Here is a 13,174-nt window from a genome sequence, read left to right as displayed (position 1 = left end):
GGTGAGATGTCTACTGCTGACCTTCTTCCTTACAAGCTACCTCTGCTCTGGCTCTGGAGTCAGGGCTGAGAGCCTCCCAAGACACGTTGAACCATGGCTTTGCTATATCTGGGCTGTCAGTTTGATGCCACAAGTGTTACAGCACAGTGATGCCTCCATGTGTCATGCAGAGAGGAGCTCCAAGCAGAAAATCAGCCAATTGCACATTGTGGTGGAAGAAGCACACGCTGTGAAATGCAAGCACTGACGTGCCTCGCGCTGAGATAGCCAGGGGAGTTTCCAGAGCCATACACTTTAGGGGGCATCAGGGGAACATTGAAAATAATAGTTGTAGATGGGAACCAAGACATCATCCCAGACTTTACCTTTGACTGCCATGGGGAACAGCTCTTCCTTAGCTCTGGGGCTGGGCAGTCCCTCTGCGCCAGTGATTGAGAGGTAGTGGGAAGGGATGGGGAGAGGCTGTGGAGGGTGACCCTCAGTAGGGTGGAAAATCCCCTCGAAAGAGGCGAGGTGTTGAACAGAGAGGACAAAGGCACAAAGGCTGGAGAACCAGCTGCTCCGGCGATACTCACAAACTGCGATTTATCTGCTGGAGGTGCTTCAGTAATGGATTTCAAGTCTTCCTCTGAGATCCGTTCCATCTCCTCCAAAGCCGACCCGGAGTACAAGACTGCGTCCTTCACGAAGATGCTCACAGCTCTCAGCATGAAGGAGACAAACAGGTGCATGTGGATGTAATTTCTAGTGCAGTGCAAACGTCTGGAGGAGGAGACAGAGAAGGATTGGAGTAGTTTAGCCCACCTGCTAGACAGTCTCAGGGTCACCTCTGCTTCTGAAGAGCCCCAGCTCCTCTCATCAGCACCTTGCCATCATAGGGAAGCAGTACTAGTGCTGCTGCCCTGCACTTACTGTTCACCCATGGGGTTGGTAAATGAATTCATACCTACTCCAGGGGTTTGGTTGCAGCACACTGCTGCCAACTTTGCATTAGGACGATGCTGTGCCTGTACTCGTATAAACTCCTTTATTTCTGACTGGCAAATCTTGCAAAGAAACAGGGATGCATTTTGCCTGTATGGGGCATGGGTAGTGAGCATGCATGCATGCAGTGGGCAGTGAGTCTACATCTGGAGGATGGCGTGTGTGCAGTGCACATGCAGCTGGAGGAGGGTATACGATGTGCAGTCCATGCTCCATGTGTGCAAATGTGGAGTGCAGTGGGTGTGCAGTGTGCATGCATCTGGAGGCAGGCAGAGGTGCATTCGCTATGATGCACCTGTGCAGTGTCTGCACATCTGGTGAACATCAGGATGAACGCAGCGGGCGTGCAGCCAATGCATAGGGTGTGTGCAGTGAGCGTGCATCCAGCGTGCAGTGTACCTTCAGAGAATGCACATCTGCTGTGCAGTGCAGTGCAGTGAGCCAACAGCTGTGCAGTGTGTGTGCATCCCTGTGTGCAGTGCGTGCATGAGGAGCACGTCCCTGGTTTTCAGTGCACGTGCACGAGTGTGCATCAGACATGCAGTCATTTTCCAAGATGTACAGCCAGAAGGCAGGACACACGCACGGTGCTCACTGATACTAAAGTGGGTATCCTGTGTGTGTCCCTTTCACTGTTAAATCCATCCCTCCAACAAATCTACCCTTCTCAAAGTCAAACCCTGCATTTAAAGACTTCACTTTTCTCTGCACTTTCTGCAGAGCAAATGGACTGCAAAGGCTACAGAACTTGTGGCCACTAAAAACCTTGCAGAGGTTCTTGTAAACTGCTAATCTTTGCGCCCACTCCAAATTTAGTAGCAACTATAGCAGTAACTATAGTGTGCTGGGCTGTTTTCTCTGTTTGCTGTTAGAGACACTATCCTTTGCTTGGTGATGTTGAACAGTTTCTGGGCTCCACCCCAGCAATGGCAGCAATGACCCCGCAAATGCTGATTGTAAAGCGCTTTAAGATCCTTTTGGGGGAAAAGCTGGATGGTAAGAAGTGAATGGGTTAGACCCATATCTATCAGGTGTGTTTTAGAAACAGTGATCATGCCTTTGGAGAGAAGAAGGAACTAACTAACTGGTATGTTGGGGTCCCCTTCTGTCCTCTATAGCTCTGTTGCCTGGCTAGCCATGCATGAATTTATGAATGGATTTATACCCTCTCAAATCCCCAGCTCCAATAACAGAAATAAAAAATAAAAGCTGTGTTTTTTTCTCCTTTGGAGGAGATTGTGATAGTAATAACAGTTGTTTCCTGTGCTAGTATAATAAAAATTACGCCAAGTGGAACTGCTGAGGTAGAAATGAAGATGGGCTTTGTTCCCTGCATTTGAAAGGTAGTCAGTGAATCTCTGGATCATGTGCTATCTGGAATAAAATCTGGTTTGGCCCCTGCTGCTGCTTTGATCCTTGGACAAAGATGCTTTAGCCCAGTCGCCCATGTAGTCTGGGCTGTAAGTGAAGTGCTCTGACTACGTGAATAAAGAGAGAGCATGTCTCCTGAAACTAGGAGTACTCTTGCATACATGGACATCAAATATTTTAACAATCTTGCCAGTGTCCTGTGGGAAATGAAACAGGAGAGAAAGGGTTGGGAGGACAGGAGGGTGGTGGGACGGATGGGTTCTGGGACTACCTCATGTGAAGTGCCTCCAGGAGGGGTCTGCAGTCCCCTTTGGCTTGTCTGTGTCACAGATTAGGGCACTGGGATGCTCTGCTGTCCAAGCAAATCCCCCTGACCTCCTTTTGCTCACCACAGAGAGGTCTGAGCACTTTTAGAGCCAAAGGCCACGCATTTTATTCCCAGTGGTATGTGTCTGGGGCTTAGCTTGAGCTTGCACGGTGGGAGCTGCTGAGTCCGTCTGCAGACACCACGTGGCTGTTTGCTGCGTGGAGAATTTCCCTCCACAGCTGTTGTCTGGGTCCTGCTGTCTGCTAGGAGAAGATACTGCCAGCCACCAAAGGGAAGCAAAGCTGGGGCTCAGGAGATCGGGGCTCAGCACCCTGCTCTATCTGCAGCTCACCAGGTACGGTTTCCCAAAGGACAAACTTCTTGCTGGGAGTGACACCTTTCATCCCTCCCATCCCATGGTCTCTGTTTCAGCAAGAAAATGCAACAGCCAGGTCTGAGGAATGGATGGCATGGGTTCAAAATGGTATTTAGGGGTCTACATCCCTTGGCAGGGGTGGTGGAAAGGGAGGTCAGACAATCACAGATAGGAGGGTGAGTGATCATTTTTGGATCCCTAGGTACAGCAGCAGCATGGGGAGATTGGAGGAGTCAGTCCAGCACTTCTACATGGCTGGGGTTCCCTTCAACTGGTCTATCCTTCATGAATATTTGGGTTTAGAGTGGAATTTCCCTTATGAAACCTATCTAAAAATTAACCATCTAAATCTAAGCCAGTCATCTGAAGGGGTAATAGGGGCAGAAAACCCTAGATAGCCTTCCAAGGGAGACAAACCTCTTCCTGGAGACACCTCTCTTCCTGTTTGCTACAAAGAAGGTCTAGAAAACTCCATTGCAGGCAAGTGGAAGAAGTTCAGACAACCCACCCACCATCCTCCAAGAAGTTTGGCCTAAGTGACACTAACACAGCCCAAAGCACAGATGCAACCTCTTGTGGCTTGCTGAAGAAGCACATGCCACCCCAGTTTTATCCTTTAGGAAAGCCCGAGGCTTTTCCAGTCTAGTGACAACTTGCTTAGGTAGAAACAGAGCCGCCTACCTGAAGTATCCCAGGATAAGGACAGCAACTGTGAGGGATCCCAGAGAGATGGAGTATCCAACAGTATAAATCAAATAGAGGCGATCAAAGACCTCCTGCAGTACAAATGATGGAAAAAATAGCGTCACATTAGAACGCGTCCTACTGCATCGTAACACAACCGTGGTAGCAGCACAGAGATTCAGGCTATCATACCTGCTGGGGGTGTACAGCTCTGGGGCTGGGAAACTTTGGCAATCACATTTGTTGTCGCCTTTTTGACATAAGAGCAGCTTGGAAAGCGGTATTCATCTTTCCTAAAGACTGGGGGCAGCTGGGATTTTTGCAAGGGACTAGGGATGGAGTTGGGTTAATCCCATGCCTGGGAGGTTTGCAGCATTTTCATCCCAAAGGAACCCAAAGCGCTTTACAAACTCTCAGCTAAATCCAGAGATCACTTGGCAACTTTTGCTTGAACAAAATGCCCACTGACCTGGGATTTTCGCTGGAACTGTAAAATGTAGCCATAAGGCTATGCCATACCATTGCTGAATGACTGATGTCCAGGCTGGTGGAGTGTCAACCCACCACAGAAAACATGGGGAGGATATACTTTGGCTGCAAGATATGAGAAGTCACCTGCATATATTTTTCTTTTTTTAAAATCAAAAGCAGCCTATGACTGTGGTTATCCAATCCAGACACAACTTTAGCTTGCCAGAGTCCCATTGGAAAAGGTCCTGTGACAGGAGAGCTCATAGTAATTAATTCTGTAGGTGGTTTTAGTTCTCTTGGCCCTCTATATTTTAGCTTTGGGCTTAGAAAACCTGAGCTTTCCATTAAATATTGAGATGTTTTTCTTCATCCTGTGTTGGGACATGCAGCTTAACTCAGGGATTACTGGATATCTGCCTGAAAAGGGTTAAAATGCCTGCCACCATCCTAACTTGTACTGCCTTTCATCGTCTGAAATTAGAAATAAACCCCAAAGAAACCAACCAATTCAGCATCTTTCTCCTCACTCCCTCCTCCCCTGCCTCCCGTCTTTCCCTCACCCCACCCGCTGGGTTGCAATAACATTAGTAACGCTGGGCTCTGAATGACAGCTCTGATTTTGATTTGAGGCTAGAAATGCTGTCCTGGAATGCGAAACCTCAGCCCTATTACATCAGAATCCCCAGATATGTGAATGTTTCTTTGCGGTTTCCATTGGCAGAGTGGTGCGATTGCCAATATTAATCTAGTGTGTGTGTATGCGCGTATTTTTATATGTGTGTATATATATATCTCTATCTGTGGAGGCAGCAGGCAGTAAAAAGCCAATGTGAGCAGATTTGAGAGCTTTGGGGGCGGGGGGGGAAGCTCCTTCCCTTCAAAGCCTGGTGCACTTTTCCCAAGCTGGAATCCTCTTTGAACTGGAAAACATTTGCCTCCATGGAGAAAATTTAAAAAAAAATAAAAATCTTACTGCAAGTTTAGGATTCTTGGTCAATCGGCAGTTGTGAAGCATTACTCTGCCCAGCTGAACAAAAGCATCCCTGATCCCCATTCAGAAATTTAACCGGAAAGATCCACGTTCCTATCGGACAACGACACCGTTGTAGCAGCAATGGGCTTGGGAAGGGCCTGCTGATTGGCTGGCAGGACGTTTTCGGAGGCTGTGGTTAATTCCTCTGATTAACCACAGGGCCTCTTTTTGAAAGGATGTTGAGTCAGAACTGCCAAGACACACACATGCATGCATGCATGCATGCATGCACGCTGGTGTGCTTTCTTGCAGACATAGGTGCCGCAAATCTTACCCGGTGTCACAATGGGGAGCCTTCAGGGAAGGTGATTTTTTGGATGGGGTGCTTAGGTCCTTGGTGAAAGCCTTGGGAGCAAAAGGTTGAGGTTCTCCAAAAGGCGGTGCAGGGCAGCCCTTGGGAGGGCAGCTCCTGCTTGCTAGTTCCCAGGAGTGTTTGTCCTCAGGAATGGTGAGACCTGGATTTACCCAGGAGGAAAAAAAAAAAACCTCTAAAGGCAATTCCAGGTCTCACTCATCTCCTAGCACAAGGGAGGTCCCAGCTCAGTGGAAACCGCAATGCTGAATCAGGAAAGGTCCTCCAGGTAACAAAATATTGAGTCATTTGCCAGCTGAAACAACCACCTCCATGGTCTGAGAACCCTCTTTTTGGAGCTGAGATGTATGGGAGTTTAAATAATTCACAGAAGACCACAAAGGTCATGCTTGGCCGAGCCATGGACACAACCTGGACCTCCATAGTCTCAAGACAGTGCACTACTTACTAGACCATCCTCCTACAGCAGGAGCTCTACCTAATGTCTCTTATGAGTACACCTTGAAGACAAACTGACCATCACTGGTCATCCACTGACCTATTGGAAGAGGCAACCCCACCTGCAAAAATCTGGCCTTGCCATATCATGGGACCCTGGTTTAAAAGGTGTGATACTTTAACCAGTGTCATTTAATTTGACTCCTGCAGTAATCCTTCACTGTTTCGACTGTTGACATCTGCACTGAAAAAAAGAAAAGTTGAAAAAAAGCTAAAGTAAAACCAGAAGGACAAACCCTCCATATCTATGATTCCAGGGGCTGGGATTATCAGCAAAATATTGAAAAACTCACAATACAGTATCAAGATTAGGAAACATCAGTTTCAAAACTGGCATCCTTGAACGTTGCCCTCTGCCCACTCCATCCCATGCCCTGCTGGGATAAGGTAATGACGGGGAAGGTGTGGGGCGGCTCTGACCCCCTCTTTTTTCCCATCTTTTACAGCTTTCCTGTGCCTCTTGCCATCTCCCTAAGGAGCACCCAACTTGTCCCCTTTCCCTGCCAACAGGGCCTCCAGAAGAACGCTCTGGAGGCCTTGCCCTTGCATGGCTGAGCCAGTCGTGGTTGCTCCTGGAGGGTGCTGGGCAGGATGAGGCCCCCTGATGTGGCTGAGCTGGTTTTGGAGTTGGTGAAATGACTTCCCATCAAGTCATGCACCACGCATCCTCTCTCAGTCATGGTCTGTAGTGGTCTCAGGCACTGCACAGCCTCAGGGCACTTCTTTTCCCTCATCCTCTCTGGTCACACATTGCAAAGCTCCACCAAACCAGAGCCATCTATCTTGTATAGCCACGTGAAACGATCCGTCTGCAGTGAGCTAGCCCACCTGATCCTGCCTTCCCGACCTCACTTCAGCCGTAACTCAGAGACTGACAATAGAGGGAACCGCAAAAAACGTAATTATTATTTCAGACGTATTGCATGTTGAACCCGTAACAAGATCTCCCTTTCCGCCTCCCTCTTGGTTTGGTGGGAGACTTACTCTCTGCTCCCATTTGCATCTCAGCTTTCCACCAGCCTGACCTCAGGGTAGAAACTTCACAGCAGCCTGGTGGCTTTGGGAGAACGTGAAACCAAAACAGAGCCGGCGATGGCTTCTGCATGAACTCAGTGCGTAGAAAAAACAAAATAAACAAAACCTAGCCACCATGGGCATCCACGGGCTGGATGTGCCCCCCTCCCACAAAGGTCCCTGCATTCCCCACTCCCTGCAGTTTGGGCACCTTCCAGGTGTGCTCCTCAGAGCAGCTGGCGGTTACTTTTTCATACTGTGCTCAGGGCTTAACCTGACTCCTAATTTGTATACTTCCACCAATGGGGAGATAATGTGCATTGATCTGAATCCAGAGGAAAACTGCTTTCCTCTGCAGGACAGCTGAGAGCTACATCAGAGCACCAGGCGTGGGGTTTTGAGGCCCCATCCATTGCAAAACCACGGCTGTGCTTTTATTTGTGCCTTGCAGCCAGCTGTAGGACAGTCTGTGTGAAGACTATTTCTGCTCCCTCAAATTCTAGCATGGGTACATGGAGTTTGTACATAGTGGATGTGGTCCTCTAATTTATATGTCTATAGCTCTATCAGAGCTGGCCACCTGAGGTCTCAGCAGCAGTAAGAACGGAGTGCTGTAAGCTGCAATTTATCTATTTTAATCACAGGATGGTGCCCTCAGCTGTCAGCTGCATCGACTGGGTTGTCACAAGAGGACTCCAGGGTGACTAGCTCAAATAGAGGTGTTTACATTTATATAGCAAGTCCCATCCATCTGACTCTCAGGTAAGAGGCCTTGTGACCCTTAGGACTCAATTCAGTTGCCCTTCCATGTGTCTCATGCCATTTTAGACACCCAAGTGTCCTGTCTGGCTTCAAGCTGCTTTTACAGTAGGGAACGAGTTTCCTGTAGGTCCCATGTGGTAGCTGCAGTTCCCCTGTAGTTGTCTCATATACCCTAGGACATCTCATCTAACTCTGGGCATAAACATAACCTGTGTTTCAGCATCTGGATGAAACCTTCAGGGCTCTGGTGTTCATGTATTCTGTTTCCTTCCAGTGTCACAGGAAGGGACGTGGGTGACTGAGACATGTATTTTCCTGACGACGGGTGGCAAACTCCATCCTGAGTGAATACCATTGCACTGTGCCCTGTATCCAAATTTCTCCTTTCCTCCTTTTTCTTTCCCCCTTTGTGAGACAATAGCAAGGCTTTGCAATATTCAGGCTGTGAAGCTGAAATGGATCCAGTGGTCTATTGAAGGGTTGGCAGGCTATGCTGAAGGGTGGGATTAGCAGTATACGAGGATGGAAGCATATGTAAGGGCTTTCCAGATCAAGTATCTGCAAAGTTTCTCAAAGCTGCTAATTCAGGTGTTGCTAATGACATGTTTGAAATTAGCAGGGGAAGCATTTTACTGCTTTGAATGATAAGCAATGCCAGAAAAGCCTCTGTCACTAGCTCTAGTCATTGCCTTTCTTGTCTTTTTTTACAATAAAAGATGTGACTAAAAAAAAACCAACCTTAATGGCAGGGAGAAGGGATATTTGCAAAAGGCACAAAACAGTCGCTGATTTCCAAAGCCTAAGGGAAAACACTGAGTGTTGAACATGACTTTTTGCTACAGAATTCTGTTCCCCTCATCTATAGAGGTGCCGGGCACTTCACATCCTCACAATCTGGATAGCGACTGGGGTCAGCTCTCAGACTAAGGTACCCCAATTTAGATGTGTAAATGTGCATCTATGTGTGTGTTGAGTGTCTATGTTCACATGATAGTCAACAAGGAGACATCTTCAGATTCAGTTGCCTACACATAAGCACTAAGTGCTGTGTGAGATGATCGAAAGTACCCATGTGGACCACAGAAACTGGTCCAGAAGAGCATGGGTCTTGATATTTGCCAGCCTTGTGCTAATACCGTAGGTAGCATAATGCATCTCTGGTGGTACCAGGTGTCTGAGTGTAGGCAAATAAATCGGACTGCTTAACTGCAGTCAGCAGAGCTGGAGAGTTGTTCAATGCTATAGAACAGTCTATGAAAAAAAAAGGAAAAAAGAAAAGGGTGGGAGTAGACCCATGTCTCAGAAGGCATCTGAGCTCTTTGTGTGCCCCACAGCTGTATTCCTGAAAGGTAGCGCTTTTCCATGTTGTGCCCTACAGTATTCACAGCCACAGGATATCCAGGAGGCCACAGAAAAACCGTGCCCCAAATCTGCTGTTCACATTAATAGAAAAAAAGGTCTCCAAATCCTAGCTACAATCACATGCTGAGAATGGCCCACAGCTGCAGGCTCTTGGAAGGCTGTAAGTAGGGACAAGAACACTCTTTGCTTGCCAGCCTTTATAAACTGTCCTTGAACATCTACTATGGGCCAGCAATGGTTAAATATGGGGTAAAAGGGGACTGTATCTGACCCTGTGTGTTGTGTTGTGAGAATCCTTGTGCTTTCATCTGAAATATTACTATGTTGCTGTTATAAACAACCAGACTTTCTCAGCAGACTTGAGGCATGGACTATTATCAGCAGCACCATACTAAAAGGTGATAGAGCATTTACAGGAGCCCATAGACCTAACCTACAGGCATGAAATGAGGACTGCATGACAGGGTTGTTTGCAAGAATGAAGAACACATCTCAATGATGCTTTTTTTTTTTAATTCCTACACGCAGTTTAAAACATCTGCCCATCTTTCATGGTGCCAATAAACGACATTTTGATGGCATTTCATCTGTGTAACTCAGTATACACTATGTAAACAAGTTTTATGCCATCAGTTTGAGGCTACACAAAGTTGTTCGCTTTTAAAAGGACCCCAGAGAGCTCCAAGAACAAAGGCCAGGCATAGAAGATTTTTGGTTTGAACAATGGAGTTTAGATAAAGCAGCCCTGCAACATGCTGTGCCTTTCCCATAGTGTTTGGTATGTGATAGATTCTCGAGGCCTCTCTGATTTCCCTGGAAGCAGTAAAACCACCATGATATAAACAAGCAGTGACAGATGAAGACAGGATTGGTGGGCTGAGGTTAGATCTTAGGACAGTCCATCTTGCTAAGCTGGTGGTTTCTGAGCTGAGCTAACCTCCCAAGTTGCTGGCTCATATTCCCCTTCCCCATGATTTCAGTAGATGTAGGTCACATTTACCCTTAAGCTCATCCTTGAAAACAGGATGGGTTTGACCTGCTTTAAAAAAAGAGGTGTTTGGCATTAATGTTGTTTTGGGGGAGATGGGAATGAAGGAAATTTCTGATTATTGAGCAAAATATGCCATTACTCCTGCCAGTGTCTGAAAACAGAAAAATGACCATGCTGAAGGTGCTGCTATTAGCTGGCTGTGCAGAAGGGAAGGCGTCCATAGTCAAAGCGCTACTATGATTTTTGGAGAGAAATTGCCTAAAAAGCTGCCTACTAATGCCAGCGGCACATCAGGACTTCCCACGTGTGCCACGTTTTATTCAAAGATTGAGGAGCTCCAAGAATACAGGTTGCCCTCACTCCTGTTTTTAAGGGAACCTAAGAAAGCTGTAAGGAGAATGGCCAATCTGGGCCAGACCAAAGGTCCTTTTAGCCCTGCTGCCTGTCTCCTACATGCCCACGAACAGATGCTTAGGGAAGAGTGTAAGAAGAGAACAAATACAGAGTAAATATATGTATATACACCTATGTGTCTATCATCTCGTGGTTACGTAGCAGTGCTGTATACCCTCTCCCAACGTTCAGCAGCTTGTATAACAATGTGAAAAATGCAGCACACACGTAAACAGCTGGTGTTTAACCACACTGCCCTCCTCAAAGAGTGAACACTGGCCAATCCATTCCCCCTCCTTCCCTTGTCCTACTGTCTCTCTTTAAGCATGGGATGGAAAATAAACAAAGCAGAGCTGCCTGGTCAGGGTCCTGGGGTGGGAAGCCACAGATCTCTCCGCTTATCTGTTCCGAGGCAGGGAGACTTTCTGAAGATCCAGGGTGCAATTGGGATGGGGGATGCCCACACGTGTCTCCTGGGGGAGGAGTGGAAGAACAAGATATTCCACCATCTCTGCCGCACTGGTGAAGGGTTCTCTTAAAAGCAGAATATGAAAGAATATATACAGACTGTGGTGTAGCGGTGGCTTTCAGCACTGCCCAAAGGCACAAACGAAACTGCCTTATCTTCCCTGCTAAGATACCTTTCCACAAAACTTCTTCCTAACCCATGCTAAAAAGTTGTCTTCCACAGACCGTGTCCGAGGCATGGTTGTTCACGGTAAGGTTAATGCTATCTGCAAGGTATATGGGGAAACGCACTTCAATAGCTAGCTGCAGCCTACCTGCTCTCCTGGCTAAAGAGAGGACATCAATCTTCTTCAGGGACGTCAATCCAGCGTCCTTCAGCAGTGCTAATTTTCCCTTAGAAAACAGCCCAAAAGCAATTGCTTGCTGGGCAGTTACGAGCTGTTAATTCTCCTGGCTCTGATGGCTTTAGCACACTTTGCTAATTTCAGAAAGCGGTTTCCGTGCTGCTCTGTGTGAAATAATCCTATTTATACGGTTCAGGAAAAGGTAGCGAAAGACACAAACTTTCTCTGGGGCTCTCTGTTTGCTGCTTTGGTCAATCTTATAATTACCCCACAGTGGCTAAAATGAGAAAACTACACACCTAAACAAACATACATGGACATATATATGTGTGTGTGCACATGGACGTGGGTGTTTATTTAGGTGTGTATATCTGTATATATAGCTATCTATAGATATAGGCCTATTTCTAGAGATAGCAATGCAGAGAGAGAGAGATATATATAGTCACAGACAGACAGATTTTTCCTAATGCTTTCTAATGCATAGTTTCTTCAAAGATCCTCTGGTTACATCTGCTCGGATGCTGTCCTACTCGGAGTCAGCCCACGATCTCCTTTCAAAATGTTGGTTAAATGCAGCTGTTACTGGTGACGCAAAGATGCTGTTCCCCAGGGGGGGAAATAATAATAGAAAACAATCTCTCTCTAAAGACGACTAGTCTATCTTGCCAAATTCCCTGATTCTGACATCTCTTGACATATTTACTTCAAGGAAAAAATCAAAGAAAGGTTTATTAATACCAGTGCTTCAGAGCCATGCTTGGGTGTGAAAGACAAGAGGCCTTCCTTGCTCTCTGAAACTCATCACCCGACTGAGAAAAAAAGGTCATTCCTTTTTTCTTTTATTTCCAGAGCACTTTTCATACTGGAAGGCCCAAGAGACCCACAGTGGATGTATATGCACTGCTTCACTTGTCACTAAAATGCAGCCACCTTTATGGTAAGACATGGCAACTACATGACAGCATGCAGCATCTCTAGGAGGCGAGTGCAGGGCTGGGCTGAGGAAAGCAAACCCTTGCAAATACAAGATTAATAGTAATAATAATAATAATAACCAGTAATAGATGCTGTTGAAAAGTATTTGTTAATCAAGATACAGTTCCAAAGCTGGGGGAAACTTCCATTTTTTTCTCACGTTCTTTGCACTGGGCAGGCATCACTTAGGCAATACCATGTTGCCCATTTAATCTGAACAACGATGATGGTCTAATTTGTCTTACTGTTAAATATCATTAAGTTCACCCCTGTGTAGCTAGAACAGAAAACTCATGGCAAAAGATGACTGAGCCTTGTGTACAGAATAATGAGGATGATTATATTGGGACGGTTTATCAAAACAGCTCATAAAGGGAGAGGTCATGAGGAGCAGTAATTTCCAAGTAACAGCAGAGGCTGAGAATAAAAATGAAGTCTTCTGCATTGTGACACCTCATCTAACTTCTCTCCTTTAGGAAGCACAGTCCAAGTCCCCTGTTTGTGCAGTGACCACCTCTACACCCAGGGGACACAAACAAAGACAAGTACATGAAACCCAGGACAACAGACTTTGCTTTCAGCCTTTTTTACCAGCCTGGGAGTGGAAGGTCTCTATTTCTTCCTTGTGCTGCTAACAAATAGACAACTCTCTTCTCCTTTGTACCCTTCCCCTACTGCTTTACCTTGACCAAGTCCTAGCTGCCAGCATGGGAGGTTTAAAAGAAGGGACCTCCCTTCCCTAGGGGAAATCTAGGAGACTTGCTCAGATGGAGAGGTCTGCAGCAGATGACTCCCATCTCAGGACATGGCTGAGAGAGGTGGGAC

General features: G+C 46.7%; 1 protein-coding gene across 2 annotated transcripts in view; it reads right to left on the bottom strand.

Annotated features, from left to right (window-relative positions):
* Positions 1-13,174, bottom strand: part of PTH1R (parathyroid hormone 1 receptor) — a 127,627-nt gene that overhangs the window by 29,104 nt on the left and 85,349 nt on the right. For both annotated transcript variants that reach the window (XM_069778401.1, XM_009917964.2), the window contains 2 exons: positions 3,720-3,814; positions 576-762 (listed from right to left, as the gene is read on the bottom strand). In XM_069778401.1, the coding sequence (XP_069634502.1) occupies positions 576-762; positions 3,720-3,814 (282 nt within the window). The remainder of the gene's footprint in view (positions 1-575; positions 763-3,719; positions 3,815-13,174) is intronic.

The sequence above is a fragment of the Haliaeetus albicilla genome, chromosome 2 (assembly GCF_947461875.1).
Source record: "Haliaeetus albicilla chromosome 2, bHalAlb1.1, whole genome shotgun sequence".
Classification (NCBI taxonomy): domain Eukaryota; kingdom Metazoa; phylum Chordata; class Aves; order Accipitriformes; family Accipitridae; genus Haliaeetus; species Haliaeetus albicilla.
This window is presented reverse-complemented; position numbering and strand designations above follow the sequence as displayed.